The sequence below is a fragment of the Delphinus delphis genome, chromosome 3 (genome assembly GCF_949987515.2).
Source record: "Delphinus delphis chromosome 3, mDelDel1.2, whole genome shotgun sequence".
Classification (NCBI taxonomy): domain Eukaryota; kingdom Metazoa; phylum Chordata; class Mammalia; order Artiodactyla; family Delphinidae; genus Delphinus; species Delphinus delphis.
In genome coordinates this window covers 26,215,699-26,235,090 of record NC_082685.1, presented here as the reverse complement: position 1 = coordinate 26,235,090, position 19,392 = coordinate 26,215,699, and the positions used below count along the sequence as shown (strand labels likewise).

General features: G+C 48.3%; 1 protein-coding gene across 1 annotated transcript in view; it reads left to right on the top strand.

Annotated features, from left to right (window-relative positions):
• Nucleotides 1-2,595, top strand: part of FGF18 (fibroblast growth factor 18) — a 34,197-nt gene extending 31,602 nt beyond the window's left edge. The window contains exon 5 of the mRNA XM_060006795.2: nucleotides 2,087-2,595. Coding sequence (XP_059862778.1) covers nucleotides 2,087-2,353 — 267 coding nt within the window. The 3' untranslated portion in view covers nucleotides 2,354-2,595. The remainder of the gene's footprint in view (nucleotides 1-2,086) is intronic.
• Nucleotides 2,596-19,392: the final 16,797 nt, after the last annotated feature.

Sequence of the window (19,392 nt, the reverse complement as noted above, 5' to 3'; positions counted from 1 at the left end):
CTTGGGCTGATGAAGAGGCAGGCAGATACAGAATTGCTCTCTTGGGGGGCGGCGGGAGAAGGAATGGGTGTCGAGGGGTTTCGGAAGATGGAGTATGTGAGCTCAGTAAAGGCTGGTGCTTAAATGGAGCCTTGAAGGAAGAGGAGGAAATACCCAGGGAGCTAGATGGCAGTCAGGGAAGGCTTCCCAGGGGAGGTGGTTACTGAACTGAGCCTTGAAGGTTGAAAGCAGTTTTCCAGGCAGATGTTCTAGGGTGGGAAAACAGCCACGGTGTAGCCTTTATTCAGTTTTCTCTGACTGTTCCATGGAAACCAGCCAAGGGACCTGGACTCAGGTTGGATAGGCAGCTTCCAGAATTATTCATGGGGGGCCCAGAGCCCAGAGACCACTCCTTCCTATCAGCCTTGCACATATGCCCGGCTTCCCTCACAATAGTCCCTCACTCCTCACCCAGTCCCTAATGTCCTCTGGGTCCTGTGTGTGTCTCCCAGGCCCTACCCCCCTGCCCACTCTGCAGCCTCCTCAAAAGATCTCTCCTCCAGAGAATGTTTTCTTACCCTGCCTGTCCCGTTCTGCGAAGTTCAGCACTTTGTCTGCAGGGCCCAAGCTTGCCCTCTGCTCAAAGGTGAACGTTCCTGGAAGCTCCGGCCCGTTTTCCACTTCAAACAAAAGGCTGGAACTCGCACCTCAGTCTCCACGCACAGCCAGACCGCTGGGCTTCCAACTTGGCCTGGCATCCGTCTGTAACGAGGAGTGGGCCCGGCCTAAATTTGGAGATGTTAGCTGGAAACTCAAGTGCTGCTAATTCAGGCCTTCCAACTTTGTGTGTTTCCCACTCTTCCACACAGAGCAACTCGACTTTCTCAAGGAGGAGATTGAAAGCCTGCTTCGCACCACTCTTTGTCCAGATCCAAGGAGGGAGGCCAGACTGTCCGAACCACCTGCTCTTCAGGAATAATTTAACATGTTCCTACTGTGTGCCAGGCTCGTTTATAAGCGTCATTCCTCATAACATCTCTATGGCGCAGGAGTCGTTTTCCCTCTTTGATCCAGGCGAGGAATCCAAAGTTTAGAGTGGAATTAACTAGCCTGAGGTCACATAAGGAAGTGCTAGAGTGGATTCAACTTCTGACTCTGAATCTAGTGCTCCTTGCCTAGCATAGTCTCCCAGGGAGCTCACCTGGGACCCTGAAATCTCAGAACCACGGCTACAGGCTTTGAAGTTTGGCCATGCCCAAACTCTTATTTTTAGAGGCTCCCACCACTCTTCACACCAAACAGTAAGATGTCCCGCATCCCACATGTAATGGAATTTATATTTAACTATATAACAGTGGAGTTGATTGGCAGTTGAGTAGTTGGCTTCATCTCAGGTTTAGCGCACATCACTTGGGACTCCTTTCTGTTGCATGTGGTAGGACACTCTCAACTGTTTTTAAAGGACATGAGATATTGTTAGCCCACATAACAGTGAGGTAACTTGAACCCCAGATGCAGCTCGGTCCAGAAGCTAAAAGATGTGAGGAGGACGCGGTTTCTGTCATTCTCTTCCTCTCGGCTTTCCTTGCTCCAAGCTGGCTTTGTCGTCAGACAGAATTTCCCCTCATCGTGGTACAATGGCTGCCTTAGCTTCAGCATTACGTGTTTCCCAAGTGTAAATCGGCCTGTGATTTTTGGGGATTACGTACACAAGGGTCTCGAGGAACGCTGATTGGATGGCTCAGGCCACGTGCTGTGCTCTGCACTGGTCATGGGAAATAACGTTTTGAGTGGTCAGGTCTAGGCCTCTTGTTCTAGTAGAGCTGAGGCGGAAGCCCCTGGTTACAGTGCGGAGAGTGGAAGAGATGGATCCCTGAGTGGTAATGGGAGGATGTTACCTAACTGGTGAGCAGGGAAGGATGCAGGGGCTAGTATGACAAATCCACTCCATAGATCCAGGGAGTGAAATTGCTGAGGCCAAAGCTTGGGTCAGGCCCTCTCTACTCCACGACCCCAAGCCTTGGCCACCTGCTCATGCCCTCTCTACATAGCCCTGTCCCTTGTGCCCGCCCTCCCCCTTCTCACCTCCTCCTCTCTCTTCCCGCAGCCCGATGGCACCAGCAAAGAGTGTGTGTTCATCGAGAAGGTCCTGGAGAACAACTACACAGCCCTGATGTCGGCCAAGTACTCTGGCTGGTACGTGGGCTTCACCAAGAAGGGGCGGCCACGGAAGGGCCCCAAGACCCGGGAGAACCAGCAGGACGTCCACTTCATGAAGCGCTACCCCAAGGGACAGGCAGAGCTGCAGAAGCCCTTCAAGTACACCACAGTGACCAAGCGGTCCCGGCGGATCCGCCCCACACACCCCGGCTAGGCTGGCCCCGCTGTGGCCCCGCCAGGCTTCCCCAGCCCACACTCACACTCACAGAGAACTGCAATCAGAGGAATATTTTTACATGAAAAATAAGGAAGAATTTCTATTTTTGTATATTGTGTTTAAAAGAAGACAAAAAACTGAACCAAAATTCTTGGGGGAGGGGAGCGATAAGGATTTTATTGTTGACTTGAAACTCCCTATGACAAAAGACTCACACCAAGGGACTGTTGTCAACACACAGGTGCTTGTGTCTCTCTAGGAACAGACAACTCTAAACTTGTCCCCAGAGGAGGACTTGAATGAGGAAAACGACACTCTGAGAAACCAAAGTCCTTTTTCCCAAAGGTTCTGAAAGCAAAAAAAAAAAAAAAAAAAAAAAGAAAGAAAGACAAAAAAAAGACAAAAAAAGCAAAAAAAAAAACAACAAAAAAGAGAGAGAGAAAAACAAAGAGAAAGTAGTATCCCCTCACCCCCAACATACTCCCCCCTCTTTCCCAATCCCCTGTCCCTGCCCCAGACTCCCAACAAAAATCGCTCTCTGGTTTGCAGTCATTTATTTATTGTCTGCTGCAAGCTGCCCTGAGACACCGCGCAGGGAAGGTGTGCCCCTCGGAATTCTCGGCGCCTCGACTTCCGACGACAGACGGCCTCGTCCAATCATGGTGACCCTGCATTGCTCACAGTTCTGGAGGATGCTGCTATCAACCTTCCATGACTCACGTGACCTAGTACACCAATGAATAAGGGAATATTTTAAAACCAGCTATATTATATATATTATATATATATAAGCTATTTATTTCACCTCTCTGTATATTGCAGTTTCATGAACCAAGTATTACTGCCTCAACAATTAAAAACAATCGACAAATTATTTAAAAAACCATGAGGCGAGTGGTGGCCGGGGGCAGGGCTCAGGTGCCCTTTGTGTTTCATTCTTCTCAGTCTGAGGTCATTGGGCTGAGAGCTGGGGCCTTGCTTACTCATTCATTCATTCACTCATTCATTCGACACGGGCTATGCTCCAGGCACTGTTGTAGGCGCTGAGAATGCAGCCTTAAACAAAGCAGATGGAAACCCTTGCCTCCAGAAAGATTAAATTCTAGCGAGTCATGATTCAGTGGTTTACTCAGTCATATGTTCACATGCATATGCTCTCACATACATTTACTCTGCACCTCCTATGTTCCAAGGCCTTTCAAGGCCCTGGGGACTTATCAAAGAACACAAGAAAAAAAAATCCCAGCCCGCAGGGAACTTCACTTATAGTAATTCTCTTGCTAGCAATGATTCTCTGCTTCATTCACTGACTTATTAGTGGAATCACTTATTCAACATATATTTATTTAGCCCTTACTAAATGCCAGGCACTCTTTTAGGTATTGAAAATTCATCAAAGAACAAAACAGACAAAAAAAAAATCATGCTTCATGGAATTTGCAGTCTAGGGATTACTGACTGAGTCATTTGTGGAGTTGACACCTGGGTTTTGCCAGGCACAGGCTGAAAAAGGCAGTGGTGGTCCCCACTCTCCTTCGGGTGGTGGAGGGGGTCAGAGGGCCCAGGTCAGGAGGGGACCTGGTGTTTCTCTCCTCAGGCTTTCGCGGGCTGGAGCACGAGAAGTGTGTTTGGCATCGTGAACTTCCAGGGGCCTTTTCTCCTACGTCTTCTTTCCTAGGGCCTGCCCCAGGATGTGGAGGTGGAAAGCAGATCGGGCTTGAGGTTGATTGAGGCAAAGGTGCCTCTTATAAGGGTCCTGCTGTTGTCACCTGCCTCCCTTGAAAACGCCGCTTGCCAAGAATGGCCAGAAGAGGTCCCCCGTGAGGCCCTACGGAGAAGGAAGGGGCAGGCCTGGGGGGTGGCGTGGGGGACAGTAGCACCTTCTCTGCGGAGAGCTCCGGGACAGGGATGGAGCTTGGCTTCTTCCAAGCTCCCTCTATGACCCGCCTCTGAGCTCAGGCCAAGCACAATGCTTGGTTCTATCTTTCTTTATCCCTGGGCCGCATCCTGCGTCCTGTGTGTCTGTGGCTCGCCCTCCTGCCTGTCACATCACATCTCCTGAGGGCTTCGTGAAGCCCTTTCAGGTGCACAATCTCACTGTGACCTCCTCATCACTTGCGAAGAAGGTACTATCATTATCCCCATTTTATAGATGAGGAAAAGTTTGTCTGCTTCCCCGAGGTCATGGAAAAAGTGGTGGGGCCGGTATCCAAATCCTAGACCCTCTAGGACTGAAGTACCTGCCACTTGGTGAGTGCTTACTGGGTGTCAGACCCCCGCTATGTGCTTCATGTCCACCGCCCAGGCATCCAGCAAACATCCCTTGTGTGGGACAGAGTTTGACAGGTGAACAGACTGGGGCTCGGAGAGATCACTGACATGCCCAAGACCTCAGGGAGCGGGTGACTGAGTTTGAGATCCTTGGTGATAATGATTGTGGTTGTTATTTATTGGGCACCTATTATGTGCCAGTCCCTTTCACCCTCTATTATCTTATTGAAACAATAACCCTATGAGATGGATATGTACTATCTTTTGCATTGGAGGTTTCAGAGAAGTGAAATGACCTGCCCAAAGCAATCCAAGCTAGAAAATCGTGGCACCGGAGTTCAATCAACCAGTCATTCATTCATCTGTTAAATATGTACTGTTTACTCTGTGCCAGATGCTGGAGATACCGCAGTGAGCTGAGCAGAGCCCTTGCCCTCATGGAGCTTACATTCCATTGGGGAAGATACAGTAAGCCAAATAAATATAAAATATGTCAGGTAGTGGTAAATCGTAAGGAAAAAGAAAATAGGGTGAGGGGTTGGAGGCGATGGGGCTACTATTTTAGACAGAACGGTCAGGGAAGGCTCTGGAGGGGGTACCCATGCAAACACTGAGGGGAAGAGCATTCCGGGCAGAGGGAAGAGAGAGTGCTAAGGCCTGGAGGCCTGTCAACGGAATAAGGAGGGCCCGGTGGGGCTACTGCAGAATGGACGAGGGAGGCTGAGTTTTGGAGGGGGCCAGACTTGAACTTTTTTATTTGGAGCGAGATGGGGAGCCACATGTGATGTGCCTTACACTTGAAAGGGACTCCTCTGGCTACTGCATGGAGAAGGGCGGGCAGACTCCAGCCTGGGGCTGCCTGAGGCCATAAGGACCCTGCCCTACCTCCCGCTGCTGGCTATGCCTGCCTCTTCCCCCCAGCACATCCTCAGGCCTCCATCCTCATCCCACAGGCTGCTGGTACCTCCCACACCCAACGCCTTGCCTTTGCTCCCTCTCAGGGGCCATGGGGCCCCTGATGATTTCCTTTCCTTGGCCCTCTAGAGCAGTGGTCCCCACCCTTTCTGGCACCAGGGACCGGTTTCATGGAAGACGATTGTTCTCATGGACCAGTGATGGGGGAGGGGGTATGGTTTTGGGATGATTCAAGTGCATTACATTTATTGTGCACTATATTTCTATTATTATTACATTATAATATATATTGAAATAATTATACAACTCACCATAATGCAGGATCGGTGGGAGCCCTGAGCTTGTACAACTAGATGGGCCCTTCTGGGGGTGATGGGAGACAGTGACACCCGAAGTGTGTTGCTTACGTCCAGTCTACTCCGTAAGATGCAGCTTAACTGTCACTTGCCACTCACTGATAGGGTTTTGATATGCCTGCAAGCAATTGATTGATTATGGTCTCTGTGCAGTCAAACCTCTCTGCTGATGATAATGTGTATTTGCAGCCGCTCCCCAGCACTTGCGTCACCGCCTTGGCTCCACCTCAGATCATCAGGCATTAGATTCTCACAAGGAGTGTGCAACCTAAATCCCTCGCGTGTGCAGTTCAGAGTAGGGTTCGCGCTCCTATGAGCCGCTGATCTGACGGGAGGCAGAGCTCAGGCGGTAATGTGAGCGATGGGGAGCGGCTGTAAATACAGAGGAAGCTTCACTCACTCGCCTGCCCTCTGCTCACCTCGTGCTCTGAGGCCCAGTTCCTAACACTCCATGGATCGCTACTGGTCCATGGCCTGGGGTTTGGAGAGCCCTGACGTAGAGACTTGCTGCGTGCCCTGGAGCGAGTCACCTCCCCTCTCGGGGTCTGACTTTGGAAGATGGGGACAGAGCTTTCTGGATATTTCCTGAGCTATGAGAAATATGTTAATGATAAGTGCAGTGGACTGGCAAGAAGATTTCTCAGCCAAGGATGATGTCTTAGGATGCTTGCTTAAGGGAAGAACTGAATGAGTGTTTCCACAGTCCAACTGAGTAGAGCCCCAGTAATAACAGCCATCGCTTTTGAAACACCTACTATGTACCAAGCATGATCTTATTGAATCCACCCAAGCAGCCTTTGGGGTGGGCATTTTAATTTTTTAAAATTATTGTTTATTTATTTTTGCCACGCTGCGTGGCTTGCAGGGTGTGGGATCTTAGTTCCCCAACCGGGGATGGAACCCCAGCCCTTGGCAATGAAATTGTGGAGTCCTAACCAATGAACAGCGAGGGAATTCCCTGGGGTGGGCATTTTTAGCTTCACTTTATAGAGCAGGCTCAGAGAGGTGAAGTCACTTGCCTGAGGTCACATAGATAGTCAGTAGAGGAGCTGGGATTTGAACCCAAGTCCGTCTGTTCCTAGAGCTATGGCTTGACGCCAGCCTGGATGCTTGGAGCACTCAGCATCTGTCCAGAGTTTCAGTCTTTCCCCCTAGCCCCCTGATCCTGCCTCTATGTCCATCATCTCCCATCCCCCCCCCCGCTCCCCGGAGGAAGGAGGCAGATATAAACCACATTTTCAGGTGCCTAATTTTGGCCCATCCCTGACCCTCTGGATCCTCCCCAAGATATCAGTGTCCCAGAGGTCACAGATATCTGGGACCTAAGGTACCTGAGTTTGTTTTCCTCTTGGCCACTTGGCCAGCTGTATGACACTGGGCACATCGTGTCTTTTCTGTGAGGCAATATCCTTCATTAATCCAACTGTTTTTACGTTGCAGGGCACATGTAATGTTCAAAAGAGATAGGAGAGCAAATTATTGGGGATTATTCCTGCCTAGTAAGAGCTGGAAGGCACCCATGCAAGTATTTTATCCTCAGTCTTTTCTCTCCACCTCCCTTCAACTTTTTTTTTTTTTTTTTTTTTTTTTGTCCGTGGCCCCAGCAGCATGCGGGACCTTAGTTCCCTGACCAGGGATCAAACCCATGGCCCCTGCAGTGGAAGCGCAGAGTCTTAACCACTGGACCACCAGGGAAGTCCCAACCTCATCACTTTAGAGAGGAAGGAACCACGACTCAGACAGGGGAAGTTACTCGCTCCAGGGCACCCAGCAAGTTAATGACAGAGCCCATTAGATGACCAATGAATAGAGATGATGCTGATAATAAAACAGCAGGGTATATAGCAAAGGGAGGTGAGTCGGTGCTCTTCCAGGGAGGTCAAGGGTCAGAGGGCCCCTTCAGTGGCCAGCCAGGTCCCTCTTAGCATCCTTCCAAAATTTGCTTCTCTGACCCAAAAAAGTAGAGGGCGGAAGGAGATGGTTGAGGTCTCTTTATCCCAGACCCTCACCCTCTTGCCCCTCACCCCTACTCTGTGCTCTGTGCCAGAAGTGAATAGAGATGGACCCTTGCCTAGCATTTCAAGGGGCTAGTAAGCAAGAAGAGTAGGATCTGTCCCCACATCGGGAGAGAAGTGGGTTTGGAGACGAGAGCGAGCTTTCTACCTACCCACCCCACCCTTGGGCATTGTTTGGATTTAGTCTCCTCCCTCTATGGCCACCCCTCCCCTGGCCACTGGCGTAGGAGAGGGAAGTGACATCTATCAGGCACCTATTCTAGACTGATCCTTATGATGACAGTGATGGACACACACCTTGTTCAGGATGGTTCCTGGTGCAGAGTAAGCTCTTGGTGGTACCTTAGCTATTACTATCATAACATTTGATTGGCACAAGGACATTGCAAGATAGGTGTTAGAAGGCCCATTTTGTAGATAGGGAAACTGAGACCCACAGAAGGATGCAACTGGCCGTAGGTTTCATGATAGAAAGTGACAGAGCCGGATTTGAATCCAGGCTTCCCTGTTTCTCCTTTCCACTTCCCCACCATTCCTCCTCGTCCCTGCTTTTGTTGGGGTTGGAGAGGGGAATAAAGCACCAAAGTCTGGGGCAAGAGAAGTAGAGTGTCCCTACTGGGTGGGTGGGGAGGACATGACAACAAGGAGAGGCTGGGTCTGGGGGTTTTCCTACCAACCAGGTAAACTGAGGGGCGGGGCAGCGGGTATAGCCCCAGGCTGAGTGTGGGAATGAAATGCTCTCCTGGCTGCCTGCCCAGCTGGAGCCTAACAAGACTGGGCTGGGATGCTTGGGGCTTGAAAGCCTCATAAATGGGCAGAGGCCTCCCTCCACAGCCCCAGGATTGGGGCTTCCAAAGAAACAGTAGTGAATGAAGTGCTAAAGATGTGAAGGCTGCCCCCCAACCATGCAATTAGGTAGCGGGTCTGTTACAAACATTAGGTGGGGAGTTGGGGACCAGATGGTGGCGAGGCTCACCCTTGCTATCCTGTCTGGAACTGCCTGGCCCCCTGGCTGAGGTTTCCAGCTCTGGCAAGGAGAGAAGACGGCGGGAAGCCCCGGTGCGTGGACCCCTGCAGAGCAGGCCGTTAATGAACCAGGCATTCCTCCCGTCCCTTGGGCGGCTTCACGGACCTATTTAGCACTTGCTAGAATTTCTGCCCAGCTCCTCCACTTGTGGAAGGAGAAAGTCTTTGAATGTTCCGGTCTGCCGGACTGACCACTGCAGCTGCAGGACCTGTTGTGGCCCCTAGGGTGGGTCAGAGGTGCTGACTCATTTTGAAAGACTGTCAGACTGAAATTTCATTTACCTAAGCCAGGCAGGGCTAACTGTCACCTACCGAGCACCAGCTCTGTGTGGGCATTTTATCCAGTTCTCTTTTTTAAGTCTCACCATAATCCTCTGAGGTAGTTATTTTTATCTGCTTCCTACCAACTGAGGAAACTGAGGCTCTGAAAAGGTCAAGGTCAAGTAGGTCAAGGCTTGGTTAAAGTCATCCATCAGACTCCTGGAATCTTGCACATGACTCTTATTACCACAAAGCAGCCCCCCAGGGAGTTGGTCTTAACCTGTTCTAGCCAAGGACAGAGGATCAAAGAGGCAAAGTGATATGCTCAAAATCACTCAGTTAGTAAGCAGTGAAGCCAGGATTTGAAACTAGGTCCATCGGGTTTGAGAATCTTACCTCTCTACTCCCGCCAAATCTCCACTTCTGTCTCTGTTTCTGGGTTCTTTGGCTACAATGGACAGAAACACATGAAATCTGACTTAAGCTTATAAGGAAATGTATTGGCTTGTAGAACAGAAAAGTACATAGGCACTGGCTTCAGGCAAAGCTGGATCCAGCTGCCCAGGCTCCTCTCCCAGTTTCTGCTACATTGGCTTCATTCTCAGGAAGATTTTCCCTGTAGTTCCTTACATCTTACTGACTTAATAACTTCAGAGAAAACGGAACATACCTTTTTCAGAGGCTTCAGTAAAAGTCCCAGGGCTGATTCTGATTGGATCAGTTCTTTCTATTCTTGAGCCAATCACTGTGATCAGGGAGACAGAATCTTTCAGTGACAAGACCTACGTCATGGGCAAGTCCTCCTTGGAGCTGGAGTTGGGGGGCGACCATTGGCCAGTTCCACCAACTGTAAGGTCTGAAAGGGGCACAGGGGTGGTTTCCCAAAGGAATATGGAAGTGTTATTACCAGAATAAAGGGGCAAAAGCAATAGAAGTCTGCTCCAGTGTTCTCCACTTGGGTGTGCATCAGAAGCTCCAGAAGGGCTTGTTAACACACAGACTGCCAGGCTTCAGCCCTACACGTTCTGCTTCGATAGGTCTGGGGAGGGCCCAAGAATGTGCAAGTTCCCAGTGGATACTGCTGCTGCTGCTCTGGGGGCCACACTTAGAGAACCACTGATCTGTACCTTTCTCTTACCCTCATTCTTTTCTCCCTCATCTTGTCCTACCGTGTAAGGGCATCTGTACCCATCCAGGACCTTCAGACTGGGGATATATATACCTTGTGCTATGTGAGGTCTTTCTGAGAGGCCCATGGGTACAATAATCTTATAGGAATCAGGAATCGATGGACAGATCCTCAGCTTTCCTGAGTACTCTTTCCTAAACTGATCTGCTAGAGAACTTCCCTATGGTCCCTGGCTCCTTTCCTGCCGCACATTCCACAGTTCCTCCTCCAATGTACAGCAGAGAGGTACGCCTCTTGCCCTCCCTGCATCTCACTGCAGGCATTGCCTGGGATGTAGAAAACTCTAGCTCATGGAATGAAGGGATGATATCAGTGTGGGGAGCTCCCTTTAATCATGGCGCCATGAATCTACCGTAAGGCCTCAGGCTTTCCCTTGTCTTGATATCGATCTGTTCTGTAAGGGCAAAATGTGGATCCTGTTTTGGTCCAGGTGGGGTTATTCTGAATTCAGGTGCTGTGGGAGTATTGGCAATTTTTCTTTAATTACCTCGTCTCTTTGATTCATTCCCCCAATGTTACCTGGAATGCATTCACTACTAAGGGATGGTCTTATGAAAACAAAAGAAGTATCAATGGTGGGAGTAATTTATTTTATTTGGGGGACACAAACATGGCTAAATTCCATGCTTTACCTATCCATCTGTCTACCTACCTACCTACCTATCAAACCATCTTGGAATGACGATATTCAAGATTTTGAAAATGCATTCTTTGAAATACCAGTCTGGGTCCTGCTGCACTGTCACCATCCTCTGAGATGAGAAAGAGCCTGGTGTGTTTCTCATCCATCCATTCCTTGGTCCATGTCTCTGTGGAATATTTTGCCCAGTTTCAAGAAGGAGGAGATGAAACCTTCCAAAATTACTTCCTACAGGTCATATTTGAGTAAAAGATCTTGTAGCAGAGGAAAGTTAGTGTTTTATCTTTTCTTGAACATTTATTAAGACTTGCAGGGGAAATACTTTCATTTAACTTTTGCCAAAAGATGACTGGCTACCCTAAATTCACATTCATTTTTCACTTGGGTGGAAATCTCTTATATGCTGTCACTTATCACTGCTCATTTATTCATTCTTATTGTGTATTTATTAGAATTAGATGAACTTAATTGTGAATGGCATGGTTTCTACTGAAAAGATATTCTCTTCAAAATTATTTAAGGCGGTTCATGAGAAAAAAGTGTGAAGACCCCAGTCTGGTTCAATTCGGGCATCCGTACACTCTACAGTCAGGCACAGCTACACAATCAGAAAACATTCCCCAGGGCACTGGCTGCTTGCCTGCCTTCCGCAGCTGGGACCACAGAGGTACCTCAACTTGGTCTCATGGGGAGACCCCAAGAGGCAGCCCTTGGGGAGCTCGCACAAAGTTGAACGTTGTGAACAGATGGACTATAAGACAGTAAGAGAAGAGCATGTAGATAGGAGCCCCAAAACTCTGGATGCACAGAGGACTAACTGGGAAAAAGGTGAGGGGTCAGGAGACTTAGGAAGGCTGAATGAAATTTAACTGCAAGGAGAAATCGGGGAAGGGCAGTCCAGGCAGAAGGAACAGCAAGGAGAAGGTGGAAAGAAGCAAAAATATATGAAGATTTACAGAATATGGCAGGGCAGGAGCTAGGAAGCGCAAGGTGGAGCGATGGGAGATGCAGCTGGGATGGGAGAGAGAGAGAGACAGTCAAGGCTGTGGCTTTCATAGCCCCTATTTTTGCACGCCACTCCTGCATGGTGCACATATGTCCAAGTTCACACGCACCCTGCTCTGCACACACAGGAACAGTCAGTCACACTCTGACGCTCAGTCAAGTGTACACACCAGCACTAAGATAGCGCAGGGTCATGCCTCCCTCCTGCCCTCTTTTCCCCTTCTTTCCTGCCTGTAACATTTTCTGAGTGCCCACTCTATGCTGGATTCCTTGGAGATAAAGCAGTAAATCTCTGCAATCTCTGCCTCCCAGAGGCTTACTGAGGTGACAGACAGTTAAAAATGACCACACACTGTGATTAGTGACACAGTGGGCCAGGATAGTACAAAGGGGGAGTCAGTGAGGACTTCCTGGAGGAAGGGTCCTGGAAGCTGAGAGCTGAAAGAATGAGGAAGCATTGGCAAGAATAGAAGTGGGTGGGAGGGGTGAAACATTCTAGGTAGAAGAAGCAGCATTTGCAAAGACCTGGCTAAGAGAGCACAGCCTCCAGGAAAACACAGAAAGGAGGCCAGGGGAGGATTTATGATTTCAACACAAGAGTGGCAACTTGGTTGGCAAAAATGGGGGAGGGGATGTTACTAGAGGACTCTCCTCGGGTTTCTGTTTTGTTGGGGAGGCTGGGGCTTGGGCTGATGGACAAGAATGATGTTCGTGGGTACCACACCTTCCTCAGGCACCTCTGGGGACTGCTTTCGAGTCAGATGTGGCTCCGTTCCTCAGAGGGTCATGGCCTGCATCAGTGGTTCCCAACCGGGGTGACTTCAGGACACTCGGCGGTGTGTGGGGATGTTTTGGTTGTCACAACTGGGGGGCAGCTACTGGCGTCTAGTAGGTAGAGTCTGGGGATGCTGCTAAACATCATACCATGTACAGAACAGGCCCTATCACAAAGAATTATTTGGTCCAAAGTGTCAATTGTGCTGAGGCTGGAAAACCTTGGCCCAGATCCATTTTTCAGGAGAGCGGCAAAATGGTGATTCTCTACTTCTATCATTTCTTCTGCAGTGATTGACTGGGATTCTTCTGTAAACAAGAACTCTTCCCCATCAACTATTCAGTTACCCCAAGAGGTAATTCACACAGGAAAGACAAGTACTTGATTCTTTATTTACCAGTTTTCAGAATAATTCATCAACTAGCATTCTCCAAAGATGACCAATGCACTTTTTTAGTATCTCCATGAGAATTTTAAGGAACTTAATGTCTTGCAATCCATAGACGTGATTAATCTTTGTGAAGGTCAGATTCCTCCATCTTTGGCCAGTGAGGACTCCTTAGGTTGGCCCTTGCGTCCTTTTGTCACTGCCCTAGTGTTCTGATAGCTTCTTTGCTTCCTGGTGTGACAAGTTGTCCCTGGTTCATCTTGTACGTTTTAAAGCTCTTGGCACAGTGCCTGGGACATAATGAGTGCTCATCTAATGCTGTGATTATTGTGAGGCCAGAAATCAGCTCCTCCAAGTTGCTTTCCCTCAACCCCCAGGGCATTCTGACACTTGCTTTCTGTACCTCCAGACGGTCTGGGGCAGGTCCTGAGAGTAATGAAGGTTCAGGTTAGCCAGAGAGGGCTGCAAACAGTGGCTCTGTTGGACAGAGGGACCTGCCAGCCAAGAGTGCACGTCTATTAGAAGCCAGGGTAAGCCAGCAGAAGAGAGGGGCAAATTAGCTAATTCAGGAGTCAAGGCCTTGCTTTTGTCTTCACTGTCAGTTTTAATCCTGCAATAACCTTTGACCTAAGCCTTGGGGCAATTAGTACCTGCAAGTGAAGTAGTGGTGGGTTTGAACTTCTGCCTTCCTCCCGGGCTAAGTCAATACCTTTGTATTCTATTACATGTAATTGAGGCAAAAGGGTTTATTTAAGCTAACAAATGATTATTTCCCACAATAGAACCTCCATCCCAGTTAGCGAATTGGCTCTTCCAGGCATCCTATGTTTTGTCTGCAACCAAAGCCTGTATTTCACTGACTGCTTTGTCCTCTTTTCTCCTTTTTCCTTGCTTCTCTCTCCTACCCCTCCCCTTTGCCCTCACAATTCAATGTAACTAGCATTCACACTGAGCCTCCCCTGTTAGGTTTAGGCATTAGGCAGGCCAGGCCCTTAGATCCCAGTACAATTCTGGGCCACCCCAGAAGGATCTCACAGCCTAGTGACAAAGACAGACACATAAACAGATAAATTATAAATTATACTGTGGTGTGATAAGTGCAAAGTAATTCAACAAGTCTAGACAAAGAATTTGATAGATGGTGTGGAGGAGTCTTTGTGCAGAATCTAGAAGGGAGACAAGACTGGAGACATTTGAACCATTAGACGTGAGGCTTCCATGGACCAAAGAGGGATTTTATCCAAGTGACTTGAGGGTAGTTATTTAAAAGAATGTGGCAGTACAGAACACAGATTTTGTTCGGGTTCCCTGCTTCTCTATGGTGTCATGTACTTTAGAGAAGGCTTGTGCCAATCTCATCCTCGGGGTGAGTCTTGATTCATCAAAGCCCGTCATGCTAACTGCACTTCTCTTGCCAGTGATTGGCTTAAGACAGGTGCATATGACTCTATTCTGGCCAATGAGCTATGAGGGGAAGTCTGGGGTGGTGGTGGTGGGGGCATGTTTCTGTGGAAGTTTCTTAACCCTTAAAAACAGACACAAGGAAATTATGATCACTTCTCTGAGTCTGGATTTTGGTGAGGATGTGATGGCTGGAGCTGTTGTAGCCTTCTTGCAACCATGAGGAGAACCAGCTGTTATACTGAGGGTGGTAGAGAAAAGAGAAGGCAGGAACCTGGGTCCTTGATGCCATTGTTCAGCTACTGAATAAAGCAACATGGGTCCTTCCTGCCTTGAGACTTCTCACTGTCTGAGATAACAAAATGTTCTTGTATGTAAGTCTGTTTCAGTCGGGTTTTCTGTTACGTGTTGCTGAAAGCTTCCCAACTAATAATACAGAAAAGGAGATAGAATTTGAAGAATGAGTCATGAGAAAGAAAAGAGCATTTCGGGAAGGGGATACAGCCCAGACAAAGGTGCTGAGACAATAGGAAATGTACATTTTAAGTGCATGGAGCCTTAGTTCTGAGAGGTGAGGTCAGATAGGCTTCAGCCAGGTTAGGCAGCGTCCCATTCCCCCTCTCTCTGCCTCCCTCTTTTCCTCCATTCCTCCTGAGTGGTTCCTCCTCTTCAGCCAGTCTCCTCTCCAAAGATACACGGGAGGGAGATGCAGGTAGCAGCAATCTTAGCCTAGATATAAAGTGTTTACTGAGTATTCACTCTGTGCTAGGCCTTGTGCTGGGCTGAAATGGTCCCTCTGAACAGATTGCCTAGTCCAGGGACAGAGACAAAAACGTAAACCTATGTTTCTAAACATGTGATCAGTTTTAGATTGGTTCATGGGCTAATATTTTTTTTTATTTGAACAGTTATGAATTTATTTTAATGATCAATTTCTATACATGGCAGAAATATACATTTTCCTTTCAGATATGTTAAAACAAAGGAAAAAAAGGGTCAATTTAAGGAAAACTAGTTGGTAATGTTACAGGCAGTATGGGAATGTGGTAAAACTTGTGCAATGAGAATTGAATAACATGTACATGCACACGTGTGCATGTGCGTGTGTGTTAGTCTGCTCAGTTTTGTTTTTTCTAGTCATTTGAGAATAGACTTCTGTTCTTTCAGGAACTTCTGTGTTTTATGTGGTTTCACTGGGAGATGCCATGTACATATATGACTATTCCTACTCCCACCATATTCAATTGGCCCAGGATTTTCTCTCAGGATTTGTCAAACCATGAAAATTCTCTTTCTAGTGGCAGAAGCTACGAGACATGAGACTTAGGAACTGTTGGCCTGTTCCTTGCCCTACCAAGGACCCTGACCTGGAGTGAGGGAGGAAGGAAGGAAAAGAGAAGGAGAAACAGAAGATACAATTCATTCTTGTTATTCATGGTAGTTATGTTCTATAAAGTGACCACAAACTGAACTAGTGAATATCCAACCATTGCTCCTAGCGGAAATACAGGGTAGGTTCCTGTGAGCCCCTGGTCACAACATTTTCATCAACTGATCAGTGTATAACTTTGTTTTACTTGTGTTCCTGTTTAAAGACACCTTATTTAACATACATTGTTGATTCATTACCATTAAACTCACAGCCAGCAGCGCTGTAACTCACTCCTGAACGAACCTTATCTAACGCACATGTTTTCTCCATAAGTCACATCACAGCCTTCTTGCACTTAGGAGCACGAGACAGCACCTCAGCGCTATGCTTGGGGGGTCGTTTTCAACAGTGAAATCACCAACAAAAAGCACTAAAATGAGAAAAAATATGGCATTAAATAGACTTACAAAAAGGACACTTTTTCATAACATGGGAGCTGAGACCAGAAAACAGAGTGTCTCCTAGTTTGACCTTAGCTGGGAACATGTGTGTCGGATGACTCAAGTTTTTCTCCACTCTGTGAATGTCCACAAATGACTGTGAAAATGCCACAAATATTGATCTAGGGTTTGCAAATAAATTTTAGCAAGTAGACAAATTTACAAATACAGAATCCATGAAAAATGAGAATTGATTATGAGAGAGAGAAGGAGAGAGTGCTTGCTCAGCTCTGCTGGAATTTGAGTCACTGGCTCTAGCTACTTCCCTGCCCTTTTTTTTTTTTTTGAATTTTTTTTTAAATTTATTTTTTGGCTGTGTTGGGTCTTCATTGCTGTGCACAGGCTTTCTCTAGTTGCAGTGAGCAGGGGCTACTCTTCGTTGCGGTGCACAGGCTTCTCATTGCAGTGGCTTCTCTTGTTGCGGAGCACGGGCTCTAGGCATGAGGTGGGCTTCAGTAGTTGCAGCGCTCGGGCTCGGTAGTTGCAGCATGTGGGTTCAGTAGTTGTGGCTCATGGGCTCCAGAGCGCAGGCTCAGTAGCTGCGGTGCACAGGCTTTGTTGCTCCGTGGCACATGGGATCTTCCCAGACCAGGAATCAAACCTGTGTCCCCTGCATTGGTAGGTGGATTCTTAACCACTGAGCCACCAGGGAAGTCCCATTCCCTGCCCTTCTTATGCCTTGAATGTTCAATTTTGTTTGATTGTATGAGATATTTCAAGGTCCTTTCTACACCCCACCCCTTTTTGTTTTACCCTAAGCTGATTCAGTTGGTGTTCCGTTGCTTGCAACCAAGAGTTCAGACTTAGTATATAAAGCCCTTGGCACATAGTAGGCCCTCAGTGAATGTGGGTCCCTTCCCTCATAGAATGCAGGGTTGGCTAAAGGTAACCAATGAACGTGTGTCCTAGGGAGAGACAGTGGTTAAGAAAAAAGGGCTTTATAATAAAAAAAATAGGTAGCAGCATATTTCCAACTCTTCCTTTTACCCTTAGCAGCAGCAGTCACTTCTTGCCATGTTCCAGTACAGATGGAAAAGTCACTGAATTACAAACCCAGTTGCAAGCTATTTTTGGTGGAATTGTGGTGTGTGTGTGTGTGTGTGTGTGTGTGTGTGTGTGCGTGTGTGTGCGTGCGTGCGCACGCGCAATGTATGCATTGAGATTCTTGGCCACGGCCTCTGTTTGTATCAGCTGTCAGCAAATCAGAGGCACCATACACGTTTGTCATAATTCATTACATTAATTAACCATGTTTGAGAACTGGGCACAGGCCAGAGGGGATGCGGGGGAGGGAAGCCTCCACATTGTTTTGTCTGAACCTCCCGGGTCAGAATTTCCACGGTTTGATGGGCTGCCATCGCCTGCACATGTGTCCCCTGACACGCGGACCTTGATGAAATCATCATGTTTACATCTTTGAATATTCTCTGCAGATGATGCCTGTGGCGGGAAGCCAGAGGCAGAGAGCATCCCAGAACTTGGCTCTGGGGGCCCATCTCTGTACCCAAAAAGAGCTTGGAATTACCCTGACGTCCGGTACCAAACTGGGCACCCTCCACTAGCCCATCTCTCTTTGGCCAGTTCTCTGGGCAGGCTGCCTGGGCTAGGCCTTCTGCAGGACAAATGGCGCCGGCCGTACCATCCCCACTCAAGGCGCGGTGGGGCGAAGGCATTCTCTCTCCACATCCCCCATTTCAGTGAACGCTAGCTGCCCTGCTCGGAACTTGCAGATAATTCTTGACTCTTTTACCATATCCAGTCTCCCCCCACATCCTATTCATTCCCCTTTATTACCGCTTCTCAGGTCCTTGGACTTCAGCGCTACTTCACCACGATTCCATCCGGGCCTCCATCGCCTCTCACCTGGGCCACAGCAACAGCCTCATCTCTGGCCTCCTTTATTCCCGTCTCCTCCTTCCATCTTTCCTGCAGCCACAGGGAGTTTTCTACAATGTAAACAGAAGCATATCACTCTCCCATTTCCTCCATGCTTCCCATTGACCTTGGGATTCTTTTTTTTTTTTCTTTTTTTTTTGCGGTACGCGGGCCTCTCACTGTTGTGGCCTCTCCCGTTGCGGAGCACAGGCTCCGGATGCGCAGGCTCAGCGGCCACGGCTCACGGGCCCAGCCGCTCCGCGGCATGTGGGATCTTCCCGGACCGGGGCACGAACCCACGTCCCCTGCATCGGCAGGCGGACTCTCAACCACTGCGCCACCAGGGAAGCCCTGGGATTCTTCATGACGGCTTACAAGGCCCTTCCTGACCTGGCCCTGCCAATCATTGATTTCTGTCCATTTTCAAGCCTTATTCTCCAGCCTCCCTGCTGTTCTTCTAGTAAGTTTCTTTTGCCTATATTAGTTTCTTTTGTATGTACCCACAGACCCTGACTCCTGAATCATCAAAGTTTATATTTGTTCTCTATGTCAGATTAAGGGCAAGTAAAAATTTTTTTTTCAATAAAAATGTCCTATGTTCTTACCATGGGCTCAGCAACTGGGCCTCTGATTGGTGTTTATCACTGAGTCTTTGGTGTTTAGAAACTAGGTCCTTAATGACATCATTTAAACTATTGGATTGAACCTTGCCTGAAGCCAGTACCACACATTTCCCAGTTTCGGGGGGGTTTTTTTGGTTGCACGGTGTGGCTTGCGGAATCTTAGTTCCCCAACCAGGTATTGAACCTGGGCTGCGGCAGTCAAAGCTACGAGTCCTAACCACTGGACCACAAAGGAACTCCTCTCCCAGTTTTTTTAGTCAACAGATTCTCCTTATGTTTGATTATTTATTTAGTTAGTTAGTTTTGCCTGCGTTGGGCCTTCGTTTCTGTGCATGGGCTTTCTCTAGTTGCAGCAAGCGGGGGCTACTCTGTTGTGGAGCGCGGGCTTCTCATTGCGGTGGCTTCTCTTGTTGCGGAGCATGGG